Genomic DNA, 23,564 nt, shown 5'->3' with positions numbered 1-23,564 from the left:
AGGGAGGGACAGTGTGCTCAGGATCCAGGGCACTGGAGCTGTACACCAGCAGATATACCTCCTGCATCATTGTGCTACAGTAGAGCATGGGATTTTCATCTTAAAACCCGCCTCTCATCATTGGAGTGGGGTAGCGTGTCAGTGCATTCCCATGGAAGGAAATGTGCGAAGAGTGTTTGAGCATCCTGGTCCATTTCCACCTGCTTAAAGTTAAACCAGGCAGTAAACAAAAAGAACACTGTAGATGCTGTGGTCAAATCAACGCGTATAAACAAGCTGGATCAACTCAGCAGATCGGGCAGCATCCGTTGAAATGAGCAGTCAACGTTTCGGGCCGAGACCCTTCGTCAGGCAGAACTTTAGCTAGTTTGGCAGTGCTGCAGCATTCCCGCACAAATGAATACAAGCCAGTTATTGATGCAATTAAAATAAATGCCCCCTGGTTCATTTTAGAATTCAGGACCAAAAATTATGATTTGGAGTGAACCACGAGGATCTTCATCCAGCTTTGTTTGATGATGCTTTGTTTGAAAAAGCAAAGAGATAACCTTTCTCATTCATGCTGATCTCTGAGCAAAAGTATTTACTTAATTGAAACCATGGGCTAGTATATTATATGGTTTACTACAGAAACTAAGGCCGTGTTTGAGAATGCAAATAAAGCTTTGTTAAATTGAGAAATTTTGGTGATAAAATTTGTGTGCAAGAAATAAGCTTTCTTGCATCCACTTACTCAATCACCATAAGATCAGGAAAACTCATCAATACAAAGATGCGCTGAATGGGTTCTCTGAAATTTAGATGCTGTATGTTGCCTAAACCTTACATGAAACAAATTTCGTGTGAGCCACGATTGTTCTGCTTTCATTATTTTTAATTGTTCAACTCAACAGTTGCCTCCATAAAGAGTAATACTTAGTAGTTAAATTACACACGAAAGTTACAGAGCTGTAAAATTATTCACACAACTCCTAAAAGAATACAGTGCTCATCAGCCTGTCTAGATTTCTCCAAACCCTGCCCACACTGCCCCACCGCTGCAGTATCCTTTCATTCAATAGAAATTCATTCCAGTAACTGGAGAGGTGTTACTTGCAGTGTGCATGTCTCCTGAACGCAGGCTACAATGTCGTGCTTCATGCCGAGAGTTGTGGCATCCTGTATCACACCAGTAGAGAATGCTGTGCGGAAGCTGGCAATGTCAGTTCCAGCATTGCATTACACAGCGGGAACTTGTTGGCACTGTTCTTTAGCTCTCACACTTGTTGTTCTTGCTCCCCTTTATTTCTGTGAACTTCACAAAGAGCGTTGCTTTCACACAAAAACAAAAGTTTTGCAGAATAATTTCTGGGTCAGGAGTTGACACAATTACCATTCTTGCCAACATTGATCTGAATGATACGGGCTCAACTTTACACCAATGTGTTTCAATCCAGTAAATCTTGGGAGTATTAAAGGCCTACCAAATAAAAAAGAGCTGCATTTAATAAAAATTCTGAACTGGAACTGGAACCAATACTTCTGGAAACCGTTATCCAAAGGAAACTTCACTATTTTGGACACATCTCAAGAACTGGAACGCACTGTGCTTGAAGGCAGAGTAGAAGGAAGCCGCTGCCAAGGCAGACAGAGGACAACCTGGATCGACAACATCAAGAAGTGACCAGCCTCACTGGCAGAGATGCAAGAGGTTTGACTGCCGACAGATCGCAGTGGAAGCAAGTGGTCGCCAAGGCTCTGATGATGATGATGATCATTGAACCGCAAATGATTTAAATTGTACAACCTGGTATTCCTTGAATAGTAGATTCTGCAGCTGATGGATCTGTTGTGTGTTAATAGCAATTACATTTTTTGTCTTAGTCTGATGATTTAGGAAGTTCTTTGGCCATTGCTGGGTAGACAGGAAGTAGTAACATACTTAGTCCTTTGTCAGAAACTAAAGTATGTGAGATCATCCGTCATGTTAGATTCGAAAATGTCTCTGTACACTGCGTGAACATTTATTTCCCTACATCCATCAGCCTTCGGAACCAGCATGGTAACTTTACTGGCCTCAATGCTGAATTGACTCCGAAACCTTTAGATTCACTTTCAAGGGGAGCTCCACAATTCTGTATTATTTATTTATTTGCTCAAGTTGTCATCTTTTGTACATTGGTTGTTTGTTAGTCTTTGTTATTAGTAATTTTTCATAAATTGTATTAATTTTCCACGATGCCTGCAAGAAAATGAATCTCAAGGTAGTATATAGTGAAATATATGTACTTTGATAACGAATTTACTTTGATAAGGTTTGACTGATCTAAGCGGCAGGCCAGATTGAAAAGGTTAGGGTGTTGGGGCTGGAAGTGAGGGATGGGCTAGTGTTCAGCTCGCTGATTGTCAAGATTTACTCATCTCTGTGCTGAACTGAGGCTTGGGTCTACAACTAACGGGCTCCTGGATTGGCTGTGACTTCCCTCTTGGCTGTGTATTCACTTTCATGAACTTTAGTTCTGAATGTTATTTGCTTACTTTTTATTGCTTGCAAAATTTGCACATTGGGTATTTGATGGTCTTTTTTAACGGGTTCTATTGGGTTTCTTTGTTTTGTGGCTACCTGTAAGGAGACAAATCTCAAGGTTGTGTATCATTTACGTACTTCGATAATAAATGCACCTTGCCCTTTGAAAAGAAATCTAATTTCTGGAAGAATCTGAGCTTATCAGACATCTGAACTTGCCTCTCCAATTTGGTGTATGGTAATATTTAATTTATAAGAAAGCTATTTGTTTAATAATATTATTTTTCTTTGGGTAACTGATACTATGTATTATAAGGTTGGACGAGAGTGGCCAGCAGTTATTTAATATTTGCAGTTATCCTCACCAGCAGGTTTAAATACAGTAAAGGATTTGTACAATATAGTCCCAAAATAATATTACTTCATAATATGGAAGAAGAAACTGTTAATACCTTTCATCAGAATTAGGTATAGAGGAAAAAATAAATAAGTTAGTTTGAGTTATCAGATACATTTCAAAGAGATAATTCCCTTTGTGATACTCTGGTCCTTTTCATTCGCAAACTACAGTCCATTTTTATACTCTTTCCCATGCAAACAATCATAGGAGGCGCAACACGTACTTTCAGTGCTTGCCTTCCCTTCATTGAGTTTTCCACATGAAGCAGTGATTTGCTTGCATTCCTTCCAACATAATCTGTTGCATTCAATGTTACTGAACAGACTGTGTGACCGCTTTGTTGTGCACTTGTGATCCGTCTCTAGGAGTGACCCTGAGCTTCAGTTGTCTGTCATTTTAATTCCCTATCCAATTCCCTTTCTGTCTGTGCCCTCTTGAATTGTCACAATGAGGCCTAAGACTAATTTAAGGAACAACACCCCATCCTCCATCTTCAGGAATTGATATCAAATTCTCCAACTTTGACTTACTATTTTTCCTGTTTGTATGAAAACTACCTACTTCCACCTGTAACACACACAAAATGCTGGTGGAACGCAGCATCTATAGGGAGAAGCACTGTCGACATTTCGTTAGTCCTGATGAAAGGTCTCGGCCCGAAATGTCTACAGTGCTTCTCCCTGTGGATGTTGCCTGGCCTGCTGTGTTCCACCAGCATTTTGTGTGTGCTGCTTGAATTTCCAGCATCTGCAGATTTCCTTGTGTTTACTTCCACCTGTCATCATTTTGGCTCACTTTTCTTTTTGTCTAGTTTTGTCAACGGGAATATCTTTTAGCTTTACTACTGGCAACATATTGCACAAACAAAAAAACTGAATCTGATCTTAACTGGTACTTAAATGCACATTAAGTCATCTGGTCTGGCCTTGCCTGAGATGTTCCTTTTGTTCCACCACTCTTTCTCCACCTTCTCTGCTATCCAATACAAACTTGTTTTCATACAGTTGTGATGAAGGGTCTCGAATGTGAAACATTGACAGTTTCTCTTCTCACAGATGCTACATGACCTGCTGAGTCTTGGTCCAGCACACTTTGGTCTTTTGTTTTCATTTTATTGCAACTTTATAGTTTATTAAAATTTTTGGTAATATTAATACTAACACAACCTATATAAACCACTTATTCCCTTCTTTGTTATTTCTGTATCTTCTTAAACTATGTATTAATTGGAATGCAGTGAAGTTCAAAGTAAATTTTTTTTTGTAATTTATTTTTTATTGAAGTTCATCATCAAACAAACATTTCCATAAGATGTATTTCAGATATTGTACATATATATCATATAGTCATATATGCCACAAATCTCCACATAATATTTATCTGTGGTATACACTTATAGAAAGGAGACAAAAGAAAGAACAAGCGACAGGAGAAAACTATGTACAAGTAGGGAGTGATTTTTTTTTTACAACAGATTCATTGATTTGTGAGAATAAAATCAGGCCTATGAGGTGTTATGTAGTTAAACCATTTTTCCCAGTATGAATCAAATTGTTCCAACTTATGATTAACAAATGCTGTTATCTTCTCCATTTTGTAAATGCCCATTGTAATTTCCATCCATGCATTTAAGGTTGGGCTCTCCCGTGATAACCATTTCCTAGTAAGAGTCTTTTTACCACCCACCAACAGTATATTCATTAAATATTTATCTCTTTTCAACCATTCTTTAGGTATATACCCAAAATATATGCTCTTACTTTCTAAGGGTGTTTCACATTTAAAAATGTCTTGTAGGGCATTGTGCATCCCCCTCCAATAGTCTTAATTAATAACGGGACATTCCCAGAAAATATGATGATGGTTTGCATTTTGATTTCCACAATTTCTCCAGCAAACAGGGAGGTTACGATCATAATGGGATTTCTGAGAGGTTGTAATAAAATATCTTATCAAGTTTTTCCATCCGAACTCCTTCCATTTCTGTGAACTGTTACACTTCCATTGATACCTCCATAATATTGTCTGTTCTTCCTCAGATATAATTATCCCTCCCTCCTCCCTTTTTGTTTTAAAGTATGAAGTCGAATGTGTTTTAAGATTTGACAAACATTTATACACTCTTGAAATAATCAAAGTAAATTTTATTATCAAAGTACATATATGTCACCATATAAAACCCTGAGATTTATTTTCCTGCTGGAATACTCAGCAAATCTGTGGAACAGTAACAACAACAGGATCAATGAAAGATCAGCCAGAGTGCAGAAGGCAGCAAACTGTGCAACTGGAAAATATAAATAAATAGCAATATATAATGAGAGCATAAGATAATGAGATAAAGAGTCCTTAAAGTGCAAACATTGTTTGTGGGAACATTTCAATGATGGGGTAAGTGAATGTAATTATCCCCTTTTATTCAAGAGCCTGAAGGTTGAGGGTAAAAACTGTTCCTGAAACTGGAGGTGCGAGTCCTGAGGCTCTTGTACCTTCTACCTGATGGCAGCAGCGAGAAGAGAGGATGACCTGGGTGGTGGGGATCTTTGATAATGGATGCTGCCTTCCTACGACAGCGTTGCATGTAGATAAGTTCTGTGTTTGTGAGGGCTTTACTGTGATGTACTGGGCTAAATTCACTACCTTTTGTAGGATTTTCTGTTCAAGAGCATTGGTGTCCCCATAGCAGGCCATGATGCAGCCAGTCAATATACTCTCCACTATACATCTATAGAAGTTTGTCAAAGTTTTAGATTTAGGAAAGAAAAGTGAGAACGTTAAAGGAATTTAAAGCTGGCAATTGTTCTATGCTTTTCAGAGACAGTCTTGATTCTATTTGGTTCTTGAATCAGTAGTACATGAAAGTATTTCACGACACATGCTGGTGATAATATACCTGATTCTACTTGGATGCATTTGGTATTCAATATTCATACATTTGTGCATGATTAGATAATATGTTTTGATTTGTAAGTCTGCAATATATGCATTGTTGTTGAATCTATGAACCATGTAGGAAGCACAAGAAAGGGTGCATATGAGATAGACATTTTCCTCTATCCAGATGAAACATTGACCGTTCATTTCTCTCCATCATTGCTACCAGATCCGCTGACTTCCTCCAGATTCGTGTTGCTCCAGCTTCCAGCATTTGCATTCTTGTCTCTCCTGTCAGATATTTGTCTTTGCTCACCTGTGCAAAACGATTTTCCGCAATTGAACAGATCTCCTCAGCGACAGTGCAGGGCAACTGAACAGAATGCTGGGGAGTGAGCACAACCAGTCGCCATTATCTAAGCATGTACCCCGTGCTGACATTGCTGAAGTGACTATACCATCCAGGAGCAAAGTAACAAGTGGTGGGTAAAATTTTATTTTTCCATTATATTTTACAGGCTACAGATTGAGAAATGGATGAACGTTCGAGTTGGAGATGTAATCAAACTGGAAAACAATCAATTTGTAGCGGTAAGTAATCATCGAAAACTTAATGATTTTTACACTCATTCTGAATTTGTGGACAATACTGGCAGGATAGATTGTAAGCTTGTCCAACTTTAAAAGGGAAGGAATTCTTGGAGATCCTGGGATGTCCAGTCATCAAGACTCCCCCTCTCAGCCTCAACAGTGTAGTCCAAAGGAAAGTAAATCAATAACATTTGGCACCGGCTTGACTGCAGGAGCAGCTGGGTGATGTCCAGTGTTCAGTGATGTCCAGCTGTCTGAGGGGCTCCACTCCAGATTTTTTGTCTGAGTTTACTCCTGTGAGCCTTCATCTCTCCCGAGACTGCCCAAAGGCAGTAGGGCTACTTACCCATAGCTGGGGGTCTGGTTCACGAGCACCAGGGCGTGTCCACTCACTGGTGGGCCTACGTGCTGTGTGTGCAGGGGCCAGACCTCCTCCCCGTCCTCTGTAGTTCAGCCTGAGTCCGAAAGGAGTTCTGCTTCCATGTGTCACCAGCAAACAGGTTTTAACTAGTGCCAGTTGTGTGTGTTTGTGTTCAAAAAGCAGTGGATTTTTGTCACTGAAAGTGGGCAAGAAATGAGCTGTAAGAAAATTCAGAACTGTTCTTCTCACTGCAGTTTCAAGCACTCAGGCTTGGAGATGACAGAAATGGCCATGAGTGAAAATAAAACAATCTCACTATTTCAACAAGTTACAGTCTATTGGGAATTGAAGGTGTTGACAATTGTCTTGAATGTTGCCATGGAAATGAAGAATTGGAGGATGCGATCGTCGATGGTATTGTATGAAAGCAGCGCATTATCTGCATTAGGTGACTCTACTGATTTTGTTCATTTTTGGTTTATTTATATTCATTTATGAAGTTTCCATGAAACTTTGGCGAATTGGTTAAATAAATAAATGAACATTTTATACACACACACACACACACACACACACACACACACACACACACACACACACACACACACACACACACACACACACACCACCCCCCCCCCCCCCCCCCCCCATTGTTTGGGCCCAATTAAGCGGCTGCCCCAAATTAAAACGATATTTTAAGTAACTGAGTAACAAATTATGTATTTAATACAGTACAGATTAGAGCACTACCAGTATTACAACAATACTATAAAACTGTGTATTAGTTCATAATAGTTATGGAGGGAGGAATTAATCCAGTGTACGCAATAAACAAAATCAGCACGTGTACCTAGTGCAGATAATGACTGCCTTCATACAGTGCTACAATGTTTTCATCCTCCAGATCTTCATTTTCTTTGCATTCAAGATGATTATCGATACTTTCAAATTCTTGGTAGTCCCCAAGTTGTTGAAGCAGTGAAATCATTTCATTTTCACTTCTGGCTATGATTGCTTGAAACTGCAGTGAGTGAAACATTTCAGAATTATCTTGCTGCTTATTTCTCACCAACTATCAGTGAAGCAAACTCAGCTGGTGCTATTTGCAAACTGTTCACTCTAAGCACGGTGTAGCATCTAATGGCCACGCAAGCGTGCGTGGCCGATGCTAATCAGAACCTGTTTGGCATGTCTCCTGCCCCAAATACGCAGCAGAGTATCCCAAAGAAACAAAGGAAATCCTGGCAATTTTCTCAATCTGTTTTCTTGTTCTTTAAGATTTGTTCCAAATAAACAGCTGCTCCAATTAACCCATATGTATGTATGTATGTATGTATGTGTGTATGTGTGTGTGTGTGTGTGTATTTCATTTTTTCCAGTCTGATAAACTGCCTGACCATTCCTATTATTAATAGGAATTAAATAATAATTCAGCTGTGCCTTGTGTTTATTTAATAAATCTGTGATTTAATACAATGTTTAATAAAATTCATTTCAATTTGATATTGAATTCTTGAAGCAATATGCTTACATATGTCTGAAGCAGTTTCTGTTGCGAATGGTACAGTAACTTTTTGAGGCTGTACTTAGGGTATATTAGGGATGCTTTCTTCAAGTGCATAGAAACTGTAATGTATCATTGCTGAACATAATTGTTAAAGTAATGGGCATTTTTCAGACGAAATCCAAAATCAGTAAACATGTCATAGCTTTCTGGAGTTCCTCTTGGAACATAAGGCCACTTTCAGACTAGCCCATTCAGCTTCAGTGTTCTGAAAGGGACTCCTCATTTTGAAAGAGCTCCACTTTAAAGTTAAAGTATTGCAGTAAATTGAAATAGTCCCATTATAAGACAGTAGACCAACATATTCACCATATAGGGCCTCTGTACCTAAATTATAAGTGCAATACCAGCTTCTTCTCGCTCTCTGTCATATATATTGTTTTTATTTTTAAAAAGGCATTTCTTTTATTCTCCGGTTGAGCAAACATATGACAGTCACTCTCATGGGAGTCCTTATGAGTTTCAAATCCAAGCATGATTCTATTCCAATTATCTTATTTCTCTCCCCAGTGTATCAAAATCAAATAGGTAATGCAAGGTAATTATTTTACTATTGCATTCTGGTCAGTCTCCACACTGTCTCTAATTGTGTTTCTTGCCCCTCAGCTTTTTTCCCCTGCATCCAGGCATTATGACCTTCACTCTGAACCTCTCTTCCTTACCATCCCCATGTGATGCAGAATTCCAAAACTTGTTAGCCTAACATCGTTCCAAAGCATTCCATACCTCCTCTCACTTCTACTATGTCAGGTGGGCCAGTGATCTAAACCTTACAACAATTTTCTTCTCCTACTTCGAAATAAAAGAACACAGCTACTAAATAAATTGCAAAAATAAATGTCTTGATGAATAAAATACAGACTAAGAACCACAGTAAAGCAATTTAAATACTACAATGCATTTATTGAGATACAGCATGGAATAGGCCCTTCGAGCCAGTCTACCCAGCAACCTCTGATTTACAATGACCAATTAACCTACTAACCGGTACATCTTTGGACTGTGGAAGGAAACTGGCGCACCCTGGAAACCCACATGGTCGCACAGAGAACGCAAAAACTCCTCGCAGACAGTGGTGGAAATTGAACCTGGGTTGCTGATACTGTGAAGAATTGTGCTAGCCACTTACACTACCCATTGGACAGCAGAAATATACCTTTGAAGTTTTTAATATAATATTTGGTTTATTATTGTTACATGTACCAAGTAACAGTGAAATGCATGCCATCCATACAGATAATTTCAAGACATAAGTACATCAAGGTAGTATAAAGAGAAAAATAATAATAGAATGTGGAATATATTGTTACAGTTACAGTGATAGAGCAACACAAGTAGAGAATCAGGTACAAAGGCTAAGACAAGGTAAATTGTGAGATCTAGTGTTTGTCTTTATCATACAAAAGGTCCATTTAAGAGTTTTATAACAGCCTGAGCGAAGCTTACTTTGAACCTCACGGTGAGTTTTCAAGCTTTTATTTCCTTTGCCCAATGGAAGAGTGAGAAGGGAGATTGACCAGGGTGGGACGGGCTTTGATTATGTTGGCTGCTTTCTTGAAAGGAAGGTTGGTTTTTGTGATGGGCTGAGCTGTGTCAACAACTGCAATTTCTTGTGGTCCTAGGCAGGAAAAAATGCTAAACCAGGCTGTGTTACAACTGGATGACATGTTTTCATTGGTGCATCTTTAAAACTTGTAGAAGGTCGAAGGCTAGATCTCCTTAGCCCTCTGAAGAAGTAAGAGTGCTGGTCTTCTTCCTTGCCCATGGCATCTACGTCGTTGAAACAGGACACGCCACTAGTGATCATTACATCTAGAAGCTTATAGTTCTGAACCATCTCAAACTCTGGGCTACTGATACATGGAAGGATATGTGCTCTGCCCTACATCCTGAAGGAAAAGCTTGTTGTCTTGACACCATGCCACTAGTCTCTCCATATTCGTCCAGTCTGCTTCTGCATTGCTTTTGAGATGCAGCCCACTATGGTGGTGTCATAAAGTTAGAGCAACCTCTAGCCACACAGAGAGTACAGGGAGTTAAGGGGATGAGGATGCAACCATGTGGGACACCAGTGTTTGGGGTAACCATGGTGGATGTTTTTCCACCTATCCTTACTGATTGCTGTTTGATAGTCAGGAAGTCAAGAATCCAGTTGCAGAGGGAGTTTGGCAATGAACTTGTTTGGAACTATGATATTGAAAGTGGAGTTGTAGTCAAAGTTCTAAGTAAATTTATTATTAAAGTACATATACGTCACCATACAGAACCCTGAGATTAATTTTTCTGCAGGCATGCTCAATAACTTCAATAACCATAATAGAATCAATGAAAGAGCACATCAGCAGGATGGACCACCAGTGTGTAAAAGGCATCAAACTGTGCAAATACAAAAAAGAAAGAAAATAAATAGTAATAAATACATAAATAAGCAATGAGAATCAAGATCATGATATGAAGAGTCCTTGAGAGTGAGTCCATAGATTGTGGGAACATTTCAGTGATGAGGCAAATGAGGTTGAGTGAAGTTATCCCTCTGGTTCAGGAGCCCGATGGTGTTCTTGAACCTGGTGGTGTGAGTCCTGAGGTGTCTGTACTATCTTCCTGATGGCAGCAATGAATCGGAGTCTTTGTAGGTGTCGTTGTTATCCATATGTTCCTGGATCTGTTTTAAGTGGTAGGCGAATTGCCATGGGTTGAGGCTTTCTGGGAGACTGGAGTTGATGCCATGAATAACCTATCAAAGTACTTCGCGATTTCAACAGTTTAACTCTTTTTGGAATATTTTTAAAGTTATTCTCTTTCGGTTGGGTAGATAGAAGGAAAGCTGAGAAATCTAAAACTAGGGGACATAAGTAGGGGGTAAGAGATTTCGAAGGGACCAAAGAAAAACTTTTTTACCAAGATAATAGTTGGAATTAATGGTGGAATTAGGTACTGTCCCAAGCACCAGGAAGTATCCAGATGAGCACTTGAATCACTAATGTTGCTAACCAAGTGTACTTAACCTTTGATAAGTACTTGATTGTCCTGCTGGCCTATTTCTCTGCTTCATGATTCTGTGAACTGTACTTCACTTGTGTCCTTGGGCACAGGCTTCACCGGCGTTTTCGCTTTGAGTGCAATCCTTGCAATTCTCCATTGGTTGTTAATGCAAACAACGTATTTCACTGTATGTTTTGATGTACATGTGATGTAAATGAATCTGAAATGTTGCAAACTCACAGTTCCATACAACAAACGGGAGCATATCTACGCTTTGAAATGGCAGGAACTCTGCTAGCAATTTTTGAAAGATGTTTAGCACTCAGTCCCAGGGATCCATTGCCAATTTTTAAAGCTGGCCCCATAATCATAGCTGAGTACTTAGGACGCGAATCGATTGTGTATTATGAAATTTGATATCAATTGATTTTAGTTTTATTTTGTCCTGTCACATTTGATTTCAGGCGGATATCCTGTTGCTCTCAAGCAGCGAACCTCATGGACTTAGTTATGTCGAGACGGCTGAGCTTGATGGGTAAGATTCCAGAATGAATTTCTGCCGTACCATTCATGACAGCCAATTAATTATTTTAAAATGAAGTCAGTGCTGTGATGTACAGCACTGTGCAGAAGTCTTGGGCACATACGTATGTATAGCTAGGGTGCTTTTGCACAGTACTGTAGTAATCCTATATACTGCACTGTACTGTTGCTGCAAACAAAAACAACAAATTGCCTGGTGTCTCAGGGTTGGCTCTGTCTGCACATGCACCACCCCCTGCCCCCTGGTACTCCTTCTCTGTCACCTGTCTCACACCCTTCCTACGGCGCTCCACCCTCGCCATTCCCAACTTCCTTTGCTCTCACCGGATTTACAGGACTTTTGCCTGGGACTGTAAAAAATGTGGGACTTGAACCCACAAATTTCTGACATGGAGATAAGAATGCTATCAACTTAGTCACAACTGATTCATATCACATTTCAAGAGGATTAAGAAATGCTTCAAGGATCTCCTCAAAACTCACTTAAAAAAAATAATACCACACATCAGCCATTGGAAATCTATGTCCCATGGTTGGTCAAAATGGAGATGGAATATCCAGGAATGAACTGAGAGTCCCAGGTCTCTACAATGCTAGCACATAGACACCTTAAGCAAATACTAGAAGAATTGCAGAATCTCCCAGACCACATATTGTCCAGAGCAACCCATAGGCATTTTTCGTTCATCTCTGCAAGATTCAAAAGATCCCCTTTGTGCCCCAATAAAACCACCTGAGGACCCTTAAAGCTGAAGTAGAAATGGCGGCCTGAAGCCCAAGGAACTGGTGAGAGCAGACACGAGAGAGTGATTCCTGAAATCCCATGGATTCAGCTTTCTGATTGGTGGTATAGTAAATTGAAGTGACCAGTTTAAGTGTAGTTAATAAGTAAGTAAATAGCTAGTGGAATCAATGTAATGTTATCAATTTTGGTAACAACATGATGTTATATTTTTATTTCTCTTCAGCAGTAAATTCAAGTGGTAAAGTTAATTCTCTTACAGCCCATATCAATGCTTACTTTAACTCCTGTGACATCCCGGTGCATGTTAGTGGTGTGGGCAGAGCTGATGGTAGTGATTTCTACCAGTGTATCAACCTACTGTTAAACTGCTTTCAATGAAGGTGCTTACAAATCTCCTGCACCATTTTCACAGAAAAGACTCTCTACAGGTCCTTGATATCTTCCCTTCTTGATATAGTGTTGGTATTGTCCAGGTCACAACGTTGATGTTGACACCGGTTTGACCAGCCTTTTGAAGATGCAGTCAAGTGAAATCAGATCTGATTGTCTTGTTCCTTGTCTTATATATGTTAATATATATATGTTTGAGTGTGTATGGTAACAAGCCCTCTTGGCCCAACAAGCCCATGCCGCCTGATTTCACTCATCCAATCAATTAACCTATTAACCTGTAAGTCTTTGGAATGTGGGAGGAAACTGAAGCACCTGGAGAAAACCCACGCGGTCACGGGAAGAACGAACAAATTCCTTACAGATGGTGCGAGAATTGAACCCGGGTTACCAGAGCTGTAATAGCATTACGCTAACTGCTGCACTACCATGCCACAATTGAACAACAGCACTGAGATAAGCTCCTTATCGTTAACGCGATGTTCCTGCTGCCTTTGTCATGGAAGAACAGAAGAAGTAGAAGTAGGCCTTTGCTCTCTCCGCTACTGATGCACAGGCCCATTCTACCATCTGCTCTCCGTTTTCTCTGATTCCCTTAGTATCCAAGAATTTCAGCCCAGAAGATACTCAACAACTGAACATGCACAGCCTCACAAAGCTAAAATTTATACTTGCCTCAGTCCCAATTGGCTGGTCCCCACCGATTCTAGACTCCACACCTGCAGGAAACAACCTCTCTGCATCTGTCCTGGCATTTCCTTTCCGAATCTTCAATGACTCGATGAGATGATCTGCCACTCTTCTAGATTCCAACATGCTCATAGGCTGCATCCCAAATCACTTCTGTGAATGAAATGAACCAGCAACTCTGTCCTCCATCCATGCAAGGAGCACATTCATCCCTCCAGCACTCCACACCAGATGTAATATTCCTGGAAAAAAAAACTGCCTCTCTAAAAGATTGGATCAAGTGTTAATTTCACAAACTGCAAAAATATTGGCCAAAGATACCTGAAAGATCCGCTTCAATTCAAGAATTAGTGGTAGAACTATTGCCTCTCAGTCCGATAATGGTGAGCTCATGTCCCCAGGTGGGATAACTTGAGAATAAAATCTGATACATTCTGAGTGAGTATATGTTGTCAGTGGAGAGATGCTAAACAAAAGACTCATCTGCTCTCCCACACAGATACAAGAGCTTTCAAGGAGCAGTCAAATTCCCTCAGGGTCCAAGGCAAGTTTTACTCCTCTGCTAAATCCATATTGTCTGACTAGTGTGTAGGCGAGATGTTGTACAATCCAAGGCTTCAGAAATGCTTTATTGGTTGTAGAACATTCTAAGGCTGTGAAAGTCATGAATATTCTCCATTATCCCTTATCATTTTTTCTTCAATGAAGAACTGAGAAAAATTGCAGGGAAGACTTTAATCGAGATGAAGAGGTGACTCATTATATATTAGCTACCAAATGTATAATGAGCAGTAAACACTGTACCAATGCGCTTTATAAATCGTTAAATTATGAGTTACAAATAGGGGCTGATGCTCAAGACTCCTAGTCAAGAACCATCAATTTTTCCAGGCTAACTGTAATCTGCGAACAAAATAGGAACATAAAGATAGCAGAAATACCATTTCCCTTCCCTCTTTGAGAAACTAATTTTAAACAGAAACAAAAATATTCTGCTGTTTATTAACATTTGTGGTGAGAGGCTAGAGGTAGTTTTTCTGGTCTTGACCGTACCTTTGTAATAAATATAATGAAGCAAAATATACCTTGTTCTGTGATCTGATGACTGTTTCTATTTCTGGATTAATTTTCCCACCTGCATCCCACAAGGTATAGCAAAACACTTCAAAAATGCTTCAAAATAGCTGAGTAAGTAGTTGTTTTAAGTAATTTGAGCCATACTGAATTACTTTCACATTCACTCCCTGTTCTGTAGAACTCCTTATCCTGAACTACATACTAGTTTTTTTTCTCTCTATCTCCTGTTCCCAGCTGCCTGCATTTTAAATAAGTTCAATCAATAAAATCATCACTGTGAAACTGACTGATAATGAACTGCCTTGGCAAAGATCCCCAAACAACAGTCAGCAGTTACAAGGATAATGATCAGATTTGCTGATTATGAAACATACCTTTCCTACACTTCTTTCTCTTTTCTCCTGCACTTCTGTTTTAGTCAGCACTTCATTATAATTGTCAGTTTTCTACCTCTTTTATTGCACCTCTTGACATTAACAGCCGATTACTCTAACAGCTAACCTCAACAGTTGTTAAACGTGAATGACCATGAGATACAGGAGTAGAATTTGGCCATTTGACTCGAGTCTGCTCCACCATTTCATCATGACTGATGCAATTTTCCTCTCAGGAATGCCGTAGTTGGTCCTACACACTGTAACCTGCCAGCCAATTTTTCCATTTTCCTTTAATATTTGGTTGCTAAGGGTGAGATCAAACACTGGAACGGAAACATGAAGAGAATTTGCATTTGCAGGGCTTTTACCGTGCACTCAAGACCTCCCAAAACCCCTCTTATCCAATAAAAGAATTTTCAAGTATGAATACTTTTATACTGTAGCTTTAAAAAAAAATGCAGCAAGTTTGCAATTAATCTCCTGCAAACAGCAAAACACCAATGGTCCTGAAGAAGGGTCTCGGCCCGAAACATCGACAGATTATTCGTTTCCATAGGTGCTGCCTGACCTGCTGAGTTCCTCCAGTATATTGTGTGTGTGTGTTGCTTTGTATTTCCAGCATCTGCAGCTTTTCTCATGGCTCTATCTGAGTGGTTGTTGCTTTGGATGTTCAGCATCTCAGATTTTCTCATGTTTCTAACTGAATGATCTTTGCTTAAGTGATGATTGTTGAGATAAATAAAGTCAGTGAAGGTTATTACACTTGGGAGAGCTCTTCTACACATCAGTTGCAGTCAATGCATATTTTACATTCCACTAAACTGTAAGTTGAGGGATAAGCTTCCGTACCACCAGTTCAGGAAGAGTTATTACCCTTCAGCCATCGGGTTCCTGAACCAGTATGGACATATGCACACACCATAATACTGAGCTGATCACTGAACACAACCTTTGGGCTCATCTTCAAGGACTCTGCAGCTCATGTTTTTGCTATTTATTTATCTATTCCTGTTTCTTGTCTGTATTTGTGCAATTTATCGGTCTTTGCGTGCAGTTTTTTCACTTATTCTGTTGTATTTCTTCAACAGTGAATGTCTGCAAGAAAATTAATTTCAGGGTCGTATCTGGTGACATATACATACTTTGATAATAAATCTGCTTTCAACTTTGAAGTGCTTCTAAAAACAGCCAACACTAAGACTGGAAGAGTTGGTTGCTGTTTTGAATAGAAATCTCCGGTGTGGGACTTGAACCTACAGCCTCCCTTGGCTATGAGACTGCTACTAACTAAGCCACAGCTGAGACCAGAGTCAATTAGACTACTAGTTGATCTCTAAAAAGCTATAAGGTTATTAGAACTGATCCATTTTGAGATATGCTCTTTATTGTGTTAAACATTGATTTTGCAAGTTGGATTATAGAAGAGCTTTCTACAGAATTGTGGAGCTTGGAATTTTCTTTAGATAATTTTAAGCTTTTAAGATGCTTTCTGCTAAAATAAAGATGTGACTAGCAGTTCTATTAAGTGTCTTTTGAGATCATGCCTCAAATTTGGTGCAATTTTCTTCAACTAGTTATTCAATTTTTTATGGATATTAATAACAGCTTACTTGGTCAGCTGCAGAATTTATTCAATGCTTTGAAGACTCTGAAAAGATTGAATGTGTCTTTATATGGATGTGAAAGGCACAGAGTAATGTCCTAGATCCTGTAATCTTCAATATGGAATAGTTTTTTGATATAAATTCTCTGCAGTGTTCTTTCTTAATTTAGTTAGATAAATTTGTTCTCTCCAAGCGTATCTTTAACTCTCCCCCTCTCTCCGCCTGCCACAAAATTGCTCCCTCCACGATTCCCTTGTCCATTCGTCCTTCCCCACTAATCTCTCTCCAGGCAATTACCTCTGCAATCAGCCAAAGTGTTACACCTACCCATTCACCTCCTCCCTCACCTACATTCAGGGCCCCAAACAGTCCCTCCAGGTCAGGCCACACTTCACCTGCGAATCTGCTGGGATAGTCCATTGCGTCGGTGCTCCCTATGCAACCTCCGGTACATGGGTGAGACCTGTCGTAAATTGGGGCACCGCTTCGTTGAGCACCTCAGCACCATCAGCCACAAGTGGAGCTTCCCGATGGCCAAACGTTTTAATTCCAATTTCCGTTCCTATGTTGGTCCATGGCTCCTCTTGTGCCATGAAGAGGCCACTCTCAGGGCAGAGGAGCAACACCTTATATTCCATATAGGTATCCCCCAACCTGATGGCATGAATATCAATTTATCCGCCTTTTTAAAAAACAATCCTTCTTCTATTCTCCACTCTGACCTCTTTCCTCTTCTCACCTGCTATCACGTCCCCTCCTCCTTCCCTTTATCCTATGATCCACTCTCCTCTCCTTTCAGATTCCTTCATCTCTAGCCCTTGAGCTTTCCTACTCACCTATCACCTTCTACCTATCCTCCTTCCTCTCCCCTCACCTTTTTAATTTGGCTTCTTCCCCCTTCCTTTCCAGACCTGAAGAAGGGTCTTGGCCCAAAATGTCGGCTGTTTATTCATTTCCATGGATGCTGCCTAACTTGCTGAGTTCCTCCAGCGTTTTCTGTGTGTTACTTCGGATTTCCAGCATCTGCAGAATTTCTCATGTTTATAATTTATTCAGACGTTCAATTCCTTCGATTCATCCTTCCTTCAATTTTGTCGAAGTTTACTAGTTTTTGTTTACTTATTCCAACAGGGAAACCAACTTAAAAGTTCGACAGGCACCTTCAATAACATCAGTACTCGGTGCAGATATGAGTCAATTGGCAGAATTTGATGGTGAGCCTGACATATTATTTTAACACTCGTTATACATAAAACAAACCCTGCTGGGAAATATGCACTGTGGGGGTTGGGTTATAAAATCTCGTTTACGAATTCCATCTCGTGAAGTAACTCCAAAGAATATGGTGGATCAGGACTGGAAATCACATTAAAGTAATCAGTTTCATTGCGCAAAGAATGAGCAGTATTTTTCTTGGCCCGCATTCATATCATAGTCTTTACCATGTTTATACTTGTTCTTTTGCACAGCCGTTAATTCATCTCTGACATCATCATATTCTCACAGATGATAAGAATGTGTGGGATTTGAAATGACGCGAGGTGCCACGTAACAAAATGACTGTAAATGAACTGGGAAGATAGAGGCATATACTGATTTCATCCATTGCAAGAGCTTAAAACTTACAACTTAGCTATTTTACTTTGGAGTCCAGTTCTCAGATGCAGCAGTGGCACGTGTGTATTGCACATCCCTCAATAAGTAGGATCCCGCCATGATTGCTGGGCATTTATTGTTTATGTAATACATCTGTCAAGTTTGATTCAAATGTTTGTTTATTATCAAAGTATCTCTCTGAGATTCTTCTTCTCCAGATAGCCACGAAACCCCAAGAAAAGAGAACGGCAACGTGACCATCAACTCCCAAGCCCCCTCCTCCCCCACATGAAATGTAACAAGAACATCGACCCCCCCCCCCCAAATCCCCATCTCCTGCACGAGGGTGAATGGGCGAAAACAAAATATTAAAAAAAACTACATGACTGAAAAAAGTCCATAGTCCAATTCCATATTCATACTTGTATCCATAAACACAGAAAAACTTCGGTGCCATTCTCCGGGCACAGTGATAGGTCACATAGGCTCCCCTCTCCTGCAGCAGAGCGACCCCACCAACAATCAGAAGGCAGGCAGCCGCCGCTCACCTTGCGCATTTGCCTTGATGTTTCAATCTCCCTCATTGCTTTAATCGGCGAATAATGGAATTGAACATCATCAATGAACATCTTATAAATATAAAGCAAGTATGTGTTGTCCACGTTCTTGATGAATCATTAGACAACTCAATTGATGAAACGTAACGTCAATACACCATTAACTTTAGGTTATGTCATTCGATTTTAACATGGTTAATGCCTTCCTAGAGCAATATACTTGGAACCTCGCCTTTCTGCTCAACCCCACCCCTCTGCCCCAAAACCTCAGCCCTGTGTTTCACCAGAAAATTGAAAATAAGACTGTAAGAAAGAACAGCAGTGGGTTGGACAAGTCCTTAAGCCATTTTCAGTTTTTAGGTAGATCAGTTCTGCCTTCCTACATCAACTTCACTTTCCCACTGTATTCTCTAACCTCCATTTAGTGTAATTCAGTTGTTAGCTGTGAAGCTATTGATCAGTATCGAATGCCTCTGTGAAGCAGACAGTTTGTTCAAAGCTGAGGGAAGCAAAGTAATACACCTCGAATTTGTTCTGTTTCTTTACATAGCATTAGCTTTGCGTCTTCAAATCTCTATGTCTAATGTCCCATGTCCTCTTGTCACCTCCCTGCACTGACATACTGTTCTTTGCTGGTGGGGTTGTCGGAGATTGATTTCCAGTCATGAGAAAAATGGTATAATGCCATTCTCAAGTAGGACAGGTTGCTGAGACTGTAAATGTTATGTTAACAACCTTACTTATCTCTTTATAAGCTCTGAAATCATTGAAAGATCAGGAAAGTTTTAAAGTATGCCAAATAGGTTTTTTTTAAAATAAGGCTAATTTTCACAGAGCTTAATACCACAGAATCTTCCAACAAGTATAAGGCTGGAGTTTTTTGTTGCCATGGGATTATTGAGCTGAGTTTAAAGGCTTCTGGTCTTTTGTTGCTGATGAAAAAATCAAATTACCTGCAAAATAAGTTTTAGAACACTTTAGTTGTAATTTTCTCCTTCCTGCATATTGCTTATCAGGAAGCTTTTAAGGTCGCATAACAATTGAGGTCTCTTAGCTGAGGAAATATTTAGGCCACTTGGGTGTGAAATACAGTAGCATATTGATTTTGTAACTGGTGCATCAGCAAGGGAGATGCCTACTGGTTTGTTTATAACATTTATTGGAACAATTGAATCCAGTGAGTTTTGGAAGCAGGAGAAAGAAAAGGACCCAACTAAAGTATGCATAACTTCCCTTGGGACTTTAAATCTTGTTACAGCTGTCTTAAACATTTCTTGGACTAAAGGCTCATTTCCCAGAATAGTGAGTTTAAACCGAGTTGGACAAAATCCATGGTACAGCTACTCGCCAGATGATGCATTGGGAACTCATCGATGGGTAGCTTACACAGTTTTTTGACCACTAAGGTTAAATATTGGTCAAGTGTGCCTTTTCCAGACTTTAACACAATATCTTCTGTTTGTATAATTACCAAATAGGAACTCCTGTTTAGGAGCAATTTTCTTTGACATGATGTGACATGTTAAAGGTTCAAAATAGCTAATTGTCTTGAGTTGGACTACTGCTTTCAAATAAAAAGGAAGCTAATTCACAGAGTAAATTCAAATTGAGTGCTTGCGTTATTAGGTATCTTAAACAGGGCAACATGTCTTTTTCATCAGAGGTAGTACTCAGGCAGACTAACCTAGTTGTTCCATCTCTTCTCTGGCTGAGGCCTACTGCACCATTAACTCTAATATGGTCTCCCATACAACTGCTAACAAGGCCTAAGACAGCTCAGCTTTTGAGATTAGAAAGGATCCTATGTTTCCAGAGCAGTGATGTGCTAAAAGTAGTGAGAATCATTTACAATGTAGCTTTTCAAATGTTGGTCAAGTGGCTGGATTTCAGTCAAGTCTTTCCCTGGAGGCCATAAACTGTAGGCCATGCAGCCCACCGATTCCAGCATTCAATCATGGCTGACTTTTATTTCAACTCTATTCTTCCACCTCGCCCTGCAACACTTAACCCCTGGGTTGCAATCTTTAAGTGACAATGTGTATTTTGCAGCTTCAGATAGCTGTAGCTATTTTTAGCTAGCTGTTGATTTACCTATTCTTACTTTGCATCAGTTATTTAATGATTTGAAACCAGGAACAGTACAGGTGAAAGTGCCGATTTGAAGTCTGTGCCAAGAATTAATTGTAAGCTGCCCCCTCCTGCATAGCTCCCAATGAAAATTCTCCTGTGGCCTATCAAGCTGTTCATGTTCCAGTGCCTTGACTCTGACCTCCAGTGGGTTAACAGTGAGTTTCAACAATACTTGAATCTCATACTGATGTGAAACCCTGTTCTGCATGAGCAGCATGAACCAATCACAGGCCCCGCATGCACAAATGAACTTGGTAGAAGTGATGTCAAAACTTGTCTTATGAGAATAGCAGAGTGAGTACGCAATTATGTTTTGCAGGTGGGCTTTTGATTAAATTCCTCTCTGTGATGCAAAAAATTCATTGAGCTATACAAAAGAAATTCAAAGAGCACTGTATTAAAATGCAGTGCCCCATTTTTTCTCATGCTTTTAATCAACATGCAGAAATATCACAGAACCCGAGAAGGTCCTTTGGCCTGATGATTCCAGCTGTGGAATTATTTTCTGCTTTATGCAGATTGATTTACGTTCTGCTGATTATTTTACAAACAGTGAATACTGACTGACGCCATTGAACATGAGGGCCCATGGAGAGTGGAATCCAATTAGGTGTTTGTCAATCAAGAGTTACATCACCCAATAAATGTATCAGATTATTATAAAGTTGATTACCTAATAAGAAGACCAAGTATGTGGAAACTAAAGATTTTTTTCTATTTCTGAGTCAGTTCCATTAAAGTTAATAGATCCAAGTATCAAAAGCAGGGACAAAACTTTGGAAGTGAGAAATGGTGCAGGAGAGATGAACGGATTTCAACTGGACAGATTTAACAAGAATAGACAACATGAAGACATTTGGCTTTCATCAAAATCGGATCATATTTTATAATCGTTAAAGGTCAACTGATTTAGCAGCATTTCAAGTACAGTGATGGTTTGATTCAACATGTCAGCATTGTCGATGGAATAAGAATCTTACTTCAGTTTGCTCATTAACAGAAGACATTTACTGCTCTTCCACAAGTAGCTCACATTCTGTTTCATGGATGTTCACAGTAGTTTTCAGCATTGCTGAGAATGTTGTTGAATGGGCCATGGAGTCATAGTAAAGTACAGCATAGAAACAGGCCTTTCAGCCCATCTACTCTGTGCTAAACCATTTAAATTGCCTACTCGCATCAACCTGCACATGGACCATAGCTCTCCATGCCCTTCCTGTCCTTGTACCTATCCAAATTCTCTTAAAAGTTGAAATCAAAATCACATCCCCCAGTTTGTTCCACACTCTCGCCACTCTATGAGTGAAGAAGTTTACCCTCATGTTCCCCTTAAACATTTCACCTGTCACCTTTAACCCATAACCTCTAGTTGTAATCTCACCCAACCTCTGTGGAAAAAGCCTGCTTGCATTTACCCTATCTATACCCCTCATAATTTTGTATACCTCTATCAAGTCTCCTCTCAATCTTCTGTGTTCCAGAGAATAAAGTTCTAATCTATTCAATCGTTCCTCATTTAACTCGGGTTCTCCAATTGTGCATCGCATTTTTAATACATTTTTATCTTTACATGAAAATTATGAAATGCTATGAAATAAAACGTCCTTCTGGACAGAAAAATAGAAGGCTTTACAGTTTTCTCAAAAATTAAAGTAAACTTTGGGCGTGTAGTGTAGCGGATAGCATGACACTATTACAGTTTGCATCGTGGGAGTTCATTCCTGTCGTCCTCTGTACGGAGTTTGTATGTCCTCCCCATGGAACGCATGCATTTCCTCTGGGTGCTCTGCTTTCCTCCTGTAGTCCAAAGACGTCCTGTTTAGTAGGTTAATTGGTCATTGTAAATGTCCCGTGATTAGGCTAAGGTTAAATCTGGGGTTGCTAGCAGGATGGCTCAAAGGGCCAGAAGGGCCTGTTCTTCAAGGTACCTCCAAATAAAGAAATCACAATAACTTGTCACCTGAAGGAGTATTTGTATTTTGTGAACGAAGGCTAAAAACCCATGAAATATTAAGCAATTGACCAGAACTATTTATGTCTAATACTTATTTTTTTAATCTTGTTTTCTCATTTACTAATGAAGCAGCTTGTGTTAGCAGCAATGTTTTCTTTGGTTTCTTTTGCTAAGTTTTTCTAAGTTCTAAGTCCTTTTAAGGAATTTCTATGCATGAGGGTCATGTACAACTGCATATATGGATGGTGGACTCAGGATGAGGATCACAAGCTACTTACCATTCCTTTCTGAATTTTCACTTGGACTTTTTCTTTCCACCAAACCTCGGTCATGTTGCACTCAAGAACGTGTTCCAGTTTCTTCGTCAGTGTTCAGTAATCTCTCTGGCTCAACAGTCATTGAAACCATTAATATAGGAAGTAGGTCCACGCTGCTTATCCAAGAAAATATCGAAAGCCACTGTGCATCTCATTCTCATCAATCTTTTACTTCATTGGTTGCACATAGACAAGAGAAATGAGTAGGCCTGACAGTCTGGAAAGCTGGAGTGATTGAATTATATCACAGGAGGAGCAGGAGCAGCCCATCTGGCTGGTGAAGCCTGCTCTGATCTCCTCCCAGCT

General features: G+C 39.7%; 1 protein-coding gene across 4 annotated transcripts in view; it reads left to right on the top strand.

Moving 5' to 3' along the window:
- The window catches only part of atp8b4 (ATPase phospholipid transporting 8B4), a 294,774-nt gene that overhangs the window by 195,233 nt on the left and 75,977 nt on the right, over window positions 1–23,564 (top strand). For all 4 annotated transcript variants that reach the window (XM_073033107.1, XM_073033108.1, XM_073033106.1 and 1 more), the window contains 3 exons: window positions 6,299–6,371; window positions 11,743–11,813; window positions 17,836–17,918. In XM_073033107.1, coding sequence (XP_072889208.1) covers window positions 6,299–6,371; window positions 11,743–11,813; window positions 17,836–17,918 — 227 coding nt within the window. The remainder of the gene's footprint in view (window positions 1–6,298; window positions 6,372–11,742; window positions 11,814–17,835; window positions 17,919–23,564) is intronic.

This window comes from Hemitrygon akajei, chromosome 30 (genome assembly GCF_048418815.1).
Source record: "Hemitrygon akajei chromosome 30, sHemAka1.3, whole genome shotgun sequence".
Classification (NCBI taxonomy): domain Eukaryota; kingdom Metazoa; phylum Chordata; class Chondrichthyes; order Myliobatiformes; family Dasyatidae; genus Hemitrygon; species Hemitrygon akajei.
The sequence above is the reverse complement of the archived record's forward strand: the minus strand, read 5'-3'. Positions and strand labels throughout refer to the sequence as shown.